The sequence below is a fragment of the Metarhizium brunneum genome, chromosome 5 (assembly GCF_013426205.1).
Source record: "Metarhizium brunneum chromosome 5, complete sequence".
NCBI classification, from domain to species: Eukaryota; Fungi; Ascomycota; class Sordariomycetes; order Hypocreales; family Clavicipitaceae; genus Metarhizium; species Metarhizium brunneum.
Window position 1 is genome coordinate 4069055 of NC_089426.1, and position 14235 is coordinate 4083289.

The following is a 14235-nucleotide window of genomic DNA, read 5'->3' on the forward strand; positions in this document are numbered from 1 at the left end:
TGGGCAACAACCTCAGGTAGCCGGTTATTGCCTACTATACTGATATGAAGAGCCCTGGAAACAGCTCTAAATCGATGCAAAAAGGAAGGTTCATCGATCGTTGCTACTGCCGATGCAGATTAGATGGGTATCCGCGGGTGCTTCACCATGCAAACACTCGAGTTCAACGGGTCGCCTCGTCATATCCACGCACCGGCTGCCGCCCCTGGGAAAGGGTTTACGACGGCGAAAAGTATGTCTGCCATTTTTGTTGGTCTCTGGCTTCTCTTGAAAGGAGCGTGACCAGGAAAGCCGTTTTGGGAGCTCACGGTAGCTTCATGCCTGTAGCACTCGAGTCAATTCTAGACCGAACCGAATGGCTCTTATCATCCGGGTCGCACAGTCTTGGAGAAACGACGATGTCAGCCTCGCGGAAGTGAGTTCCCCACGCCTTGGCAGCGTAGTCTAACAGGGTGTGGATATCCCAAACGTGGCCAGGTTCCTTAATCGCACTTGTCTTGAAAGATTAACATTGGCGTTGGGCAGATTCGATGCAGCGTCGTCACACATAGGCTTTCTGGGTCTGGTTGGCGGTGCATACTACTGCAGTGCCCTCGCGGCCGTTGAAGCTGCCTCCATCTGTGTATATAAGAATGGCATTTGGCTCACTGTCGATGCTATCCTGTGTTTGTCTGGTGCCTCCTCGGCGTTTTCTTGGATGAGCGTTTTCGGACCTGTCGACCATTTTGAGACGCGCGGGGAGGTTGATCCGATTCCTCTGATGTTTGTCCTCTATGGCCTTGTGTATCGCCTTGCGCTGTCTTGGACCGGCCCATGTTGTGAATCTTGTCCCCAGGCTCTATTATGCTTCTAGACTTGATGCTCGTTTCGACATCCAGGGCCGGTAGGCCTTGCCCATGCTCCCGCGTTTTGCCGTGTATGTCATGATTCGCGTTCTCTAGTTGGCGTCGGAACACACAGAGCATGTGTACATGATTTGCGGCACAGCGCGTCTTGGTAAATCTTGGATGTTGAAGAGGGAGGTCCATGTCGAGCTGCCCATCGGGGCTGGGGTTGTCTTGTAGTCACGCTTCACCTTGATTAGCTGCTGGATGGCACGTGAAAGTATGCCACCATGAATGTATTCCATATGGCTACGGAGTATTCATTTCAAATTTTCATTTCGGTCGTATTGACAAGTACACTCTTCTAGACTTGGAAATTCGTGTCACAGGCTGGCTGGCAACAAGCATGTACCATTTCTCGCCACAACACCTCTGCCGTACCTAAATTAGTAGCTGCCAGAGGCCTTCTGTCTCTGCCGTGTCGTCGAAACAAGACACGAGCCGTCAAGGGTCTGGTCTAGCTTTGGTCTGACGTAGCCTGATTTTTCTCGGGCTTGGCATCGGGATTTGTGAACTATTCCCATCTGTCCCCCTCGATCCCATTGAGAACACCCCAATTATGGCCGGCAATTCACCATTGCGCCTTGCTGCTGGACATTTATCCTAGTTTAGTTGCAAATTGGAATACAAGTTGTTGCAAACACGGGACGGCGTCCATGTAGTATCCAAGTAAACAGTAATAGTAGAAATACCTCGTCCCTAAAGATTATGTTATACTCGCCAACTACCTAGGTACGCAAGGCTCACTTAGTCTCATCGCGAGCGTCGTCGGCATAGTAAGTACCAAGCACCGCATTTGCGATTGCCGCATCAACAACGAAGAAACCATCGACAGCGGCAGCGCCCAACATTGACATGTCCTAATGACTCGTCTCCAGCGGATTGGCTGCCCTTTTCCCCAGAGGACTCGTATCGCTCTTGGGCAGTCTGAGTGGCCTGGCTCGACAACTCGCCGCAAAGTGGAATCTTGAACTGCCACGGCGCCGAACTCCCCGTGACGTACGGAACGCTCTACGCTCGCGATCTTGTTCTGGTTGCCAATATGACAGGTGTGCGTGCCAGTGGAAGACGAATAGCTGGCCGTGGCGACAACTTCCTAGCAAAGAAAGAGCGGACAGGTTGAATTTCCACGCCTCAAGGAGATTTGGCTACTGGCTACCAGGCTGCGAGTAATATATTGGGGCGTGGAGGCTTCCCGGGGAAAGGACAGTGTACCGAGTCCTATCCGCGTCTGTAGGGCCTTGATTCCTTGGAGCTTTTAGTGTAAGTAAGATGAGAAGACGATATGGATCAAAGCTGCTGTGGTTTGCTCTCCTGTTTTGATGATAAGCATTTCAGCTACCGTCAAATCATCTTGATACGTAGGGAGCAGGGCACGCGAATAACTCGCTTCATAATAATAATAGTTTCTTTCGGGCTGGCAAAATGCTCTTTTGTAAATCGATCGAGGTTGAAGCACCCCTTTCGGGAACCTATACTCAATCTTGTCGCTATCAATGCTTCCGTTTGCAATTTTCTGCGACTGATGCACGCGGCTTTGTTCAAATAGCATAGCTAGCTGGTGCGAGCTGATTCGCAGCACTCATAGATACTCGTTGGAGGTGGCCACGACGAATCCAACCTACTAACTTTGTTTTGTGTCTCGAGTATCGGCGTCGTCGTTTGTAGATGAGTTGGCACTACCGTTCCCGGGGAGTACAGTTCTACACTTGTTTTCGACCTAGACGGCCTTGGGCTGGTTGCTGGAAGTTGCTGGAAGTTGCTGGGATGTCTCTGTGCCGGTTGCGCCTTGGACTAGGTGAAGCCGGGCAAGCTGTTTCCACGGCTGCTGTCAGAGAAAACTGCGGTGTGTTTCTGCCGCATCTCTCGACGCATAGGCAGAAATACCGCCAGGTAGGAGCTTTCGACCTAGATTAAAATAGAGTAGTTACATCTGCCCCGTTTCAGAAATCAGGCATATCCTGCCCTAGGATCTAGGAGGAAGGCTTTGGCGCAAAGGCTGGCGTGGGCAGGCTCTCATCGTGGCAAAATATCTCTTAGGCCTGGCGACACGGGACCAAGAGCTGGACCCATGTGGATAGGATCACTGAGCAAGACCATTGTCAGTCTTGCATAACATCACTTTACATTGCGCTCACTCAAATGAGCACCGTATACGGAGTTATACCACGTGAATTCCTTGAAAAAAATCCAACTGTATTTCTATTCTGGACAAAACAACCAGCCCCTAAACGCGGGGTTTCTTACTCGCCTTGGACAGGGGGACCGGCGTAGTTCTTGTGACCCCAGACCCAGTACCAGATACCTGAAATGGCAACGGCCGCGACGAATACTGCAGGAGCGTAGTTGACAGTGGTGGCTTGGACGGGGATAGCCGAGGGCATGCAGAAGAGCGGAAGTGCAAGGGCGGACCAAGCTACACGATGCAGGATTAGCATGGGCATTTCCCGGAGGCGGAAACAGGCCACGATGAATGGCGATGAATGGCGACGACTTACAAATAGCAATAATGTTGGCAACGTATCCGAATCTGCCCAGCGAGAACTTGGCCGCCTTGACGGCCTTGCGACCATCCAGCAGGCTAATGACGATTGGGCAGGCGTATGAGGCAGTAAGCGAAATGACACCAACACCCGAGAAGGCATTGAAGGCGGCCGAGGATCCAAAGTAGATCAGACCAAGCACAATCTCAACAGTCATGCAGAGCATCATGGCGTTCAGAGGGACGTCGAGAGTGTGGTTGACCTTCATCCAGATCTTGGATCCGGGCACGGCACCGTCACGGGAAAACGCCCAGGCGCAGCGGGAAGAGGCAGTCGTGCAGCCGATGCCACAAATGAGAGCAAGCACCATGATTGGGAACAAGAGCCCAAAAGCACCGCCAGAGTTTCCAATGGCAGACTTGATAATAGGGGGCACGGGTTGACCAGAGGCAAGGCTGGCGAGCATGGTGAGATCGGGGAGGACAAAGACGAGCGGGATGAGGAAGAGCAAGCCGGCAACAGTGTTGATGCCAATGGTGGCAACCATGGCCTTGGGAACCTGAGTCGCAGGGTGCTGGACTTCTTCACACATGCTGCATCAACAAGTCAGCGGGAGAAAACGGGGCAAAGGAGCCACGGGCAGGGCAGTTCTCACGAGATAATCATTCCGGTGGAAGAGGTCGCATATCCCGCATGCAACAGACCAACCATGTATGACCAACCATCGGGCCAACCCGAGTTGTTCTCAAAGTAGGTGAAGACCCATTTGGCATCGTGGCGACCATTCTTGGCAATGGCAAGCACGCAGACCATGATGGCAATGACACCGGCAAAGGTCCAGAAGATGGCGGCAGTCTGGCAGCAATGGCATGTTAGCGCGGTACTGGGACATTGATTGGCACCTATGCTCTTTGACGGTCTACTTACATCAATCCAGGGAAGCCACTTGTTGCCGAGGGCAGAGACGGCGTTGCACAGAAGAGTGATGCCGAGGAAGATGAGGAAGACTTGGTAAGGCTTGCCCTCCAGAACCGGGTGGTCGTCGTCTTGGGCAAAGACGTTGACGCACGAGACGAAGAACAGAGTGGTACCAAAGTTGACGGCCAGGGTAATGGTGATGTTGCCGACCAGGTATGCCCAGCCGCAGATCCAACTAGCAATCCTACGCCATTTAGCGGGCGCAAGCATAAAGGCCTGGTAGTAGACACCTCCGGCGGTAGGGTAGACGCTGGTGATTTCACCCAGAGACGCGGCGACGCAGACAATAATGGCCGAGACAGCAACCCAGCCCCAGATGATGTCGACGGGACCGCCGCCGGTTATGGGGTAGACAAGGGTGGTTGCGAGACCGTAGGGAATTGAAGCCAGCACAAAGGACATGAAGGCAACCTGGAAAGTCGATCGGTTTCGCGACAGCTCGGGCTTGTACCCGAGGTTCTCGAGGATCTGGTCGGCAGAGTCATTCTCGTGCGAAAGGCGCAGATGCTGGTCGGCCTTGTTGTCGACGTCGGACGGACTGCCGTGCGAGTCCCGCTTGGTGAGCGTCATGGCGAGAGCGGTTTTGGCGGGGCAATCGGTTGGGTGTTGGCTGTCAAAGGGTCAAGATGGTCGAGTTTCGCGATGCGATGGGCCGATGCGACACCAGGTGCAAGCGGGAGATGGGCGGGGAGGAGACCAGACGCCGAAAAAACAGAACAAGCAACGGAAGGGAATGAAGCTATTGCGCCCAAAGGACCCAAGGCGAACGCTCAAAAACAAGGGACAAAGGGCGTCTTGATATAAGGCATGGACGAGCAGGTGGAGGAGAGAAGGGAACTCGAAAGAAGGGTCAGGCGGCGGTTCGGCGATATAAACATGGTGGAGCTAAACACCACCAAAGCCAAATATTGGAGGTGGCTCTTGTCTTGAAGAAGCCAAGCATCCCAGCCCGGTTTCAATGGTTCGGCTTGACTGGGGTGCTTGCAGGGCCCGCGCATGGGGACGTTAGATCGATTGCACGACTGACTGAAAACGAAAGCTGAGGTCAAGGGCCGCAATCTTCTTTCTTGTGGCGACGGTCGATGGCAGCCCCGGTCGGCGTGGGCGAGGGTTGGATTAATGCGGCTAGCCCCGCGCGCCAGACGAGGACTGCTGCCAATCGTCCAATCCGGCGCCGGGATAGCGGCGTAGTGCGGCTGTGAGATAATGTTGTGCGCAGTACGGAGTTACCTCTGGCTGGACGAAGCGAGAGGTCGCGTGCTCCCGAGGGTGGTGTACGTGGTTGACCAAGACGAAGCCTTCGAGACTCTGCGAAGCAATTCACGTCCCAAGCCATCTGCACATTGGACTCTTCTTGGTGGCGGGCGGAAGGCGTGATGGTGGACCGCGGGGTTGCAGACATCTGGGCGCCCTGCCAGGCGACGAGGAAGGAGCGCCCGACCATCAGTTTTGAGGACATTCTGACACTGAGACGGCACAAGCGCCACAAGCCACACCACCACCAGCCTCTCGCACTTCATGAATTCCTGTTCCGTGATGCCGACCCAACTCTTGCATCGCACGAGGCCAGACGGTGGCATTGCAGCCTGCGCCAGGCCACGGGTGCTCTGTCCAACAAGGCATGTTCCTCCGAAGTATTTTGCTCACACCTGTTAGTTGTATCCCATCCCGCCAGTGATCAGCAACGGTTGTGGGCCGCATGGTGGTCGTGGACGCTGGCATGCGATGCCATTGCTACAATCCCCTTGTCCGCTTCCACTGCTGGAGGGAGCCATTGACATTGGCGTCTTACTCGTGTCGACGGTCAGCCAACACTTGAGCAATCCCAGCGCCCTGGTGGAGATCACAAATTGTGGGTAGTGAACGTCAGGACTGGACAACACTTTTAAACATGGGGGCATCCAGGAGGCGTTGACATTTATGGAGCTATCGACAGGGAACACAGACAACGGTAGCGCCTCTGGACTCCTGACTGGCTGAGATGTCGTAACTGACGACTGCTACAGCGAAGCATAATGCCGAATTTTGGGCGAAATGCCTGTATCGTCGTCCAAACATTCTTTCGGCTCGCTCGCCAGAATGTCTTTTTCAAACACATTCGTGGCGGTATACTTTGAGCCTGCCTACACTTTAAGCTCCCGCCTCTTCCCGACAGCTGAGTTGATTGTCTAGGCCCCAAATGATTTCAAGCGCATGGCCGGGAGAACATAACGTTTTGAAAATATGACATTCGCCAGGCGGTTGGCTACATCTGCTACTACGGGCACCCACTAGAGGTGCAAGGTTGAATATTACGCTACATGGAACGTAGCTTGGTTATGACATGGATCACCCAACGCAATTACATACACTGATGCATGAACAACCTCCAAGGGTGGCTCGCTTCAAGGCGTTGCTTCCTGTCTTTTGTCCTGCGAGCCGTGTCAGTTCCTATTCCTTGTGAGAAACATAAAATGCCCACATGGACGACAGCGCACGCGAGAATTAAAGATGAATCCTCGCACAGCCATGAACTTCTCCACCGCAAGAGGCGGGCTGTGGAGAGGCATGCAACTAGGAGGAGTTCAACAATGGAGTCTGGGAGCCATAGTTTGGGGACATGGCCAACGAGAGCCTTGCCGAGACTCAGCAGAACGGGTCTCTGGACTGTTTGAAGATTTAACTGTGGGCTCATTCAATGAGAATCACTTGGCAGGGGAACCACAACGACGTCACTCTGGGTCTGGAGGATTTTCCGATCCAGCCCCTCCCATTCGCCTATCGTGAAAGCCAGTGTCGAGCTCCGAGACAAGCCGCTGAGGAAGGACATGTGTGGGAGGAGGTCAAGGGCCTGTCGTGTCATCACTGAGACGTTGAAATTTGACAATATTCTCATGCAAAGAGTCTGCGGAATAATAAACCTAAGCACCAAGCGCCATAGCCCAAGCGACGGAGTATAAAAGCGCCTGGGGCCATACTTTTTGCAATCACGGATCGAGCCGAGGCCAGCTCACCGACTGGTGCATTCAATGGACGCGACGATTGATCCTGGGCCGCAGAGCTTAAATAATCATCGTCTTCGTCTCTATGCCATGAAACATCTGTGCATAACGGCTGCTTGGAGACGGCCACGACGCAGGACGGCCACGACGCAGGAGGTCTTAGTCAAGGCATGCTAAGTACTACGTACAATTCTCACAAAGGTCGCATGTGGGCGGAGCCCAAACGACGAACCAACACATGCAGACTACTCCGTACACGAGCAGCGAAATGAGGCACCCGTTCTCTGGCTATCACGTCGCACCCTGACAGGTGCCCCCCTCCTGGTGGCTTGCATCGCTCCGATTATTAGAGTGTCACGTTGAGCAGGGATGCTCAAAAGTTCTGGAATGTGGCCACCGTTCAACACGTTTGTTTGTGGGCTGGTGGCTTTGCCCGCCGTGCACCAAACGGATTGGCGTCAATGCAAGCCTACTCCGTACTGTACATGGTACAGTAATCTTGGGCAGCCTGCTGGGGCAGACAGCCCGAGACAATGTTGCTCGCTAGTAACTTGGCTGGCTTGAGACCCTGAAGATCTTGGGTAGCATTTCTTCCCGCATGCTTGGACGGCGAATAGCTGCGAAGCAACCTCGAGCTAGGCAAACCAACTAAAAGTAACTGGGCAATAAGACGAGCTCAAATTGAACCACGCTTCTATTGTATGTATGTATTGCTAATTTGACCGACAGTGGTCGTCGTCTACAGGCATTTCCCAGCCCGTCAACTTTGAACTGACTCGCTCTGCTACGGAAACCACGCAAACACGAAACCCAACAAGCGTCCCCATGTCGGCCAATTTTACCTCGCCAGGCATTGATTGCTGTACGACATGCGCGCTTTTTACTCAGTAGTACTCCGTATGTTGAATTGATATAGCGCTCTTGCCAAGGTGGTGCGCTGTCCACTCAGCCTCGGCCTCCGTTGTAGTCGGCACCGCCAGCCTTGCGCAGTTTCGCAACCACATCCCTCTCCTCCAGCTCAGAGCGGTCACTGGCGGTAATGGCGATGCTGTGATGGGACAGAATGCGTTTGACGTCGCCGCTCTCGACGCTGACCCGTGCCTTGCGCATCACTTTGGTGTTTTCGCCAATCCAGACAACCAGGACAAACTTGACGCGTTTGCTCTCGGCGTCGTTGGCGTACTGAACACGTACATAACCATACTGAACCTGGGCATCGTCCAGCGAAGCGGCCAGTTCGGCAATGCCCCCCGTGCCGGTCTTACTCAGCGACAGTTTGTTCCCGGTTGCTGCCGCATATGAGATGAGCATCCAGTTGGCTTCATCTTTGTCACTGCGAACGGCATCATATGCAGCAGCGATGTCGGGGTGGTCCAAGCCACTCATTGTGCGGGATGGGGGATTTTCGACGGCAATGAAATCTGTGGAGGTGGCGACAAGCTTCAAGGCCCCGGTGTGTGCCCTACAGGGATTCCCAGGGAGGTGTCCGGAGAGTGAGCGGTTCAAATTGGCCGAGAAAAGTGCCAGGTTGTTTGTCTGCACTGTTTGTGCAACTGTGACCGATCAAAAGAGTCTTGCGAGGTTTTCAGTTACTACTCCAGGTCGGGCAAAAGGGGGAGAAGCAAAGGCACGGGGGTCAACTGCTTCGCCGCCCCACTTGGGGACAAGATTCATGGCGCAAACAAGAGCATTGTCCAGAGTTTCGAGCACAAGCTATGTCCAAGGCTAACCCACCATCTTCAACGCCAAAGGCCTCGGTGTCCTCACTGGGCCACTCTATCTGAACCAGACCGGACGACACTCGGTACATGGGTCGAATACCAAGATTTGCAGCGAATGGATGCAACATGCCGGGAAAGTAAAGCTACCTTCACCATGTATGAGAGTCGTGTACTAGCGCGCCTGGTCGATTCCCCCGCCAGCAACCAAAATGAGCTTGTCTGTCAGAAAATAAGCATAATCCGGATACCCTATTCTGCTTGTCCCCATTAAACCGAGGGTCCTTTTCTTAGAGAATTGGATCAAAACTACGACTCAGTTTACGGACCACGTTTCACAGCCTTGCTGCCTCGCCAAGTAAACTATAGGGACAAGCAGAGTACAGGTTTGCCACCCATACAAGCATGCGCATTGCAACCTACCATGAAGCTTCGTCGACATGGCGCCGCCCCGGCTGAAGAAACCCAAGCAAATGCCGGCGTGGCCGTGTCTCGGCTTTGTGTCGGGGTTGGCCGCTGGTCTACTCCGTACGGCGGGCGTAGATCAACTCAAATACTAGCCGCATGTGCCGAGTTGTCGGGACGCGGCAACCCCCCAGGGCCGACGGAAGACAAAGACACGCGTCGTTGTAGGCTATGCTTCCAGCCTTGATTCAATCTACGGAGGTGGCTTTGGCATTAGTTTGTGGTTCCGGGGTGGGAGGAGACCGCGGAGATAATATGACAAACAGAAACATCAACAGTCATGATATTCCACCGTCAACCATCTTCAACAAGCCCCTGCCGTACAGTCCCCGATTTTTGTCCGTTTGATCTGCATTAGCCTAATCTGGGCGTGGGATATCGCGGGGAAATGGAGTCACCCCCATGCAGCCTTTGCCTAAGGATGAATGATCTGGCCAAGTGCCGTCTTGGTTGAGTAGTGGCTTGACACCGTGCGAGGCACTATCCATGTCTGCCCTGCATCGAGTTCTCATGCGACGCATTGCCTGCTATTATTTACCATCGAATATGTGCTGCTCTAAGAAGTGTGGATAAAATGTGCACATTGCTCTCGCGAACTCGGTATTCTACCAACAAGATGAGTACAAACGGTTTATTTTCTAGTCTACATCATTATGACCCGAGCTTCTCTACCGAGGAATCGTGTAGCTTCTTGATTTGATACCCATTTCGCAAATAGTATCCAAAAGGCGTATTTTGGACTCTTGCGAATTCTCCCTCCTCCTCGCCGACAAGCGCCTTATGCAACATCACTCGACATGCGTCACGAGGACCCGAGCTCCCGCAGAAACGGCCTGCTCAGCCCCATTGTACGCAAGCAGGTTGAACGTTTCAGCGGGGAGGTTCGCGATCTTATCCTTGGTCGCAAGAGCCAAGATCCTGACCCAAAGTTTGGTGGCCGTCTTGATATTCTCGGTAGCTATCAAGTAAAGTGCCAGTCCAGCAACATGAAGAGCAGCGGGCGAGGTGTCCGACAAGACTCTTGTGGCCTTGCCAGAGCCCGTGTCAGTCGACATGACGTCCACGCCGGGAGCAAAGATGTCGACCTTGGGGCCGTCGGCATTGAAGCCGAGGGCAGCCCGTCCCCCCGAATTCCGCGTGGTTGGCGTGGATGCCTGAATCGATTACGTAGGCAAACATGTCCTTGCCGGCGGTCTCGTCGTACCGACACAGCTTGAGGCCCGGAGTCCCGCTGGACATGGTGCTTAGAGCCCACGGGAGGTCTATTTGGGCTGTTGATGCCAATGGGATTAGCTATGCGTCGTGATCGGCGGCTAATACCTACAGGCGACCGGAGTACGCTTTCTTGTGTGGTATTGATCATTCGTGCTGTGGAATGTACCTCTGGGTTATCCGTGATTTTACGAATAGGCTCTTGGTTAAAGGATCCCGAATATGCGTGAAAGGCACCGAGATCGTATGTCTTCTCGACGCCTGGTAAATCAAGGGCGCGGCTGCCTAGGCTAGCATCGTGCATGGCGCGCGCCCAGTTAACGTGGGACTCGACATGGCGGGAGGAAATGCCCTCCCTGAGGGTGACGTTGTATGTATCCTCTAGGGGCGAGGGGGCGTTGTCTTGTGCAGGAGCGGCCGCACCCAGCGAGAGCGTGACGATGATGGCAGTAGGATTTTCGGAATGGCCATGTTGTGTGGGCTTTGAATATTTACACTTGATTTATCCGACGGGCGAATCTGGTCCATCTATAAACTCAATGGCAGGGAGGCTCTCTTTATATAGTGCAGCAACTTACCGAATTCTCTTGACTAGCATGCCCCTGGTGATAGTGCACGATATGTATGATGACCCTGGCATACAGACTGCTTAATTTACGCGTCTTGGACTGACATAGCACTGTTGCGAGTGCCTCACGATCCTCTCAAGCCTGTGATAGGATCAAGTGAAAGCCGCGCGCTCCTAGGCCTCCTGGACTCTCATGTCGACTCGTACGATATTCTTTGCTCAACTCGCTACACTAGGACACAGGACAGCATACTTTATGCTCGATATCGACGCTACTAATGCTACGGCTTGGGTCGTGCGATATTCTCTGCCAGCTTCCTAAATCAGAACAGTGTATTCCATGCTCCCATTTAATACATGTACCAGAACGAAAGGGAGAATACTGGGCGTCGCTATTAGTACAGTTCAAGTAGCAGGTGAAGCGGAAGCACAGCCAATGTGTTGTACCAAGTCGTGGTCTCCCGTCTTTCGAATATAGTGCTTTCACGTCTTCACAACGTCGACATGTCAGCGGGTGTAAATAGACTGTTTGACATGTTTTCCTCCATTTGAAGGCCCTTGCTGTCCGCCGGAGATGTCGGCATCACAAACCGGCTAATAAAGGGAATAATGAAACCCTGGGCCTTGTGCGTTGTAGACATAAACGCGCTAATACGTGATTCGGAGCGGTGGCACTTGTGCTCCGCGCCGCATTCGTATCCAGGATGACGACGTCTTGTGCCATGAGCTCAGGTATTCCTGCTGTTTGCGACTCGAGGATCCAAGAACGTGCGGTGAAGATGCAGCAAAGCTGTTGGGTCAACCATGTTTAGCGGCAAGCGCAGTTTCAACAATCGTCACCGGCAAGGTGAATTCGTAACACGCTAGCTATATAGCCTATTTATTTGCCTCACGGCCGCTCCAGTTGGAGCGAGGTTTCATGTGTTGCACTGCGGATTCACGGGACCGACCCTATAGCGAACTGGGGTGCATAACCGGGTGCATAATCGGAAGTCTACGTCGGCTAAATACTACGTGAATTGAGAGTTATTCCAAGTACCGCAGGGCCGCAAGGGGTTCCGGGTTGTGAAGCTATTGCTATTACAATTCAGACCCTGTGAGTTTAGTCATGATTCATGAGGGACCTGACATGGGAGGTTATGGGGGCTGTATACAGAGACTTGCGTGTTAGCACGAGTCTTTATATTTGTGTTAGTGGTTTTTCACTATAATACAGGTTAGATCGCAGGGGAGTAACAGCTCTTATGGCAGTGACTTTATTAATACGAGATTTTGTCGCGTTATTAGGTACCCCTTACTACATATATACTCTTTGTAATAGTTATCTCTTCTTGGCTTCAACATTACCTGCTATGTCACACCTGGCTACACATTCAGGGTCTGAATTGTATGCAGCATAATACCCGATGAAAATTGTAGCGTGAGGGGGGGAAATCCAAGAGCAGATGGGAGAGATTTATTCATAAACCTAGAAATAGACTGGAACCTGTCGTTAACATCAGTCCCGTCGCTTATTGGCAGAGCTCCGTAAATAGATTTAGCAGAGTGGCTTCGACTCCAACAGTGCATATATCAGGTTTAAATTTTAGGGAATAAAGCAAAAAGATTTGTAATAATTAGCCATGGAAAGCATTACCAGTATCTGGCTTATAAGTGTGCATATATTGGATCTGTCTCTCTTTCTCTCCATAGCCTCTGACAAGTCACAAGATACCATAGAGAAGGCCAAGCTTATTCCCCGATTATATAGTTTCGAACGCTTAGCATAGTATAGTCTTGCCTCAATTTTCAAGATACCTGGCTTTTGAAACGTATGATTTCTGCCAATGCACCTATATCTAATGCGACAGAAATCTCAGGCATGGGCACTGTAATAATAGCAGGGTTACCAACCTCGAGATGTGTAGTTTAAAATTTATTCAATAACCAACTTTAAGCTATTAAAGGTCCTCGGTCTTCAAGAGGTCTCTTTAAATACAAGAAGTCGAAGTCGGTGCGCCCTGAGGCCTGAGGCAGCCCCCGCCAAGGCCCGACTCCAGGCTCTCGTGGTACCTTCCTCTACTATTGTGTAACCTCATTGTGCAATGTCTCTGAACAAGTCTGCCATTATTCGGTATCGCCGGAACGCCTCGCGCCACAGGCCAGAGTTACCACAGAGTCGGAATCAGAGACCACGTGATGAAGCCGGCCTAGCAAAGGCAAATCTAACAATAGAGGGACAACTCAGTGCGACACATTGCTCCCACTGTAGAAAAAGAGGCCTAATTTCCTGGCGAAAATAGACTTGATCAGTGACCAAGTGCTGTTGAATAGGGGTTGCACCTGCTAAATCGTGACAAAGACTATCAATGCCATTTTAGAAAGCTATTCCAAAGCGCGAGTCATCTTCACATTTGGCCCTGTCGAATTATGCCATGTGCTATTTGCTTGCAATAGAGATGCGTTGTTTGCGATGCGATACTGAATGGGGGTTACAGTGTGAAGTAGATGTGACGAGGCTTGAATAGAGTCTGGTGCGAACGCGGTGTTGGACCAGAACCCCACATCCAGTGCACATCACCCCTGGATGAAGAGACGTACCACTGCAACAGCGGTTGATCATTTGAAAGTTAATCGTGGTATTTATAAAGAAGGGCTATATTTTATTCATGGTTGGCTTGTGATCATTGTAGGTCACTGACTGCCCATCATTTACATCTCACCTTGCATCGTCCTCGTCACCCCCAAGTGCATGTAGCCTTCCATGAATCAGCATCTGTTGTTGCCCCACCATACCAAGCCTAATCTGGCAAGAGCCATAACTCGGATCGACTACGAGGCCGAGTCAGCTGGGCATACGCACGAGCAACAGTCTGGTGATCAGATCATCCGCCTCGATTCGCCTCGGCAGTGCAAAAAACGCAGTTTACATAATGTGTCCAAGGCCAGCCGGAAAACCTAAATATA

The 14235-nt window shown here is 52.2% G+C and overlaps 4 protein-coding genes across 4 annotated transcripts; all 4 read right to left on the reverse strand.

Annotated features, from left to right (window-relative positions):
- Window positions 1-304: 304 nt before the first annotated feature.
- On the reverse strand, window positions 305-724 carry G6M90_00g092640 (uncharacterized protein; the record flags this gene model as incomplete). Its single annotated transcript, XM_014686422.2, has 2 exons — window positions 305-496; window positions 548-724. 2 exons carry the CDS (start codon window positions 722-724, stop codon window positions 305-307), a joined length of 369 nt encoding a protein of 122 aa, XP_014541908.2.
- A 2403-nt stretch (window positions 725-3127) lies between these two features.
- On the reverse strand, window positions 3128-4915 carry HNM1_4 (Choline transport protein; the record flags this gene model as incomplete). The annotated part of the gene is made up of 4 exons (XM_014686423.1): window positions 3128-3300; window positions 3383-3960; window positions 4023-4222; window positions 4295-4915. 4 exons carry the CDS (start codon window positions 4913-4915, stop codon window positions 3128-3130), a joined length of 1572 nt encoding a protein of 523 aa, XP_014541909.1.
- Window positions 4916-8271: 3356 nt separating this feature from the next.
- coaA (Coactosin) lies at window positions 8272-8712 on the reverse strand (the record flags this gene model as incomplete). The annotated part of the gene is made up of 1 exon (XM_014686424.1): window positions 8272-8712. The coding sequence occupies one exon, from the start codon at window positions 8710-8712 to the stop codon at window positions 8272-8274; it is 441 nt and encodes a 146-aa protein (XP_014541910.1).
- A 1585-nt stretch (window positions 8713-10297) lies between these two features.
- On the reverse strand, window positions 10298-11025 carry alp1_4 (Alkaline protease 1; the record flags this gene model as incomplete). Its single annotated transcript, XM_014686425.1, has 2 exons — window positions 10298-10663; window positions 10714-11025. The coding sequence occupies 2 exons, from the start codon at window positions 11023-11025 to the stop codon at window positions 10298-10300; spliced, it is 678 nt and encodes a 225-aa protein (XP_014541911.1).
- Window positions 11026-14235: the final 3210 nt, after the last annotated feature.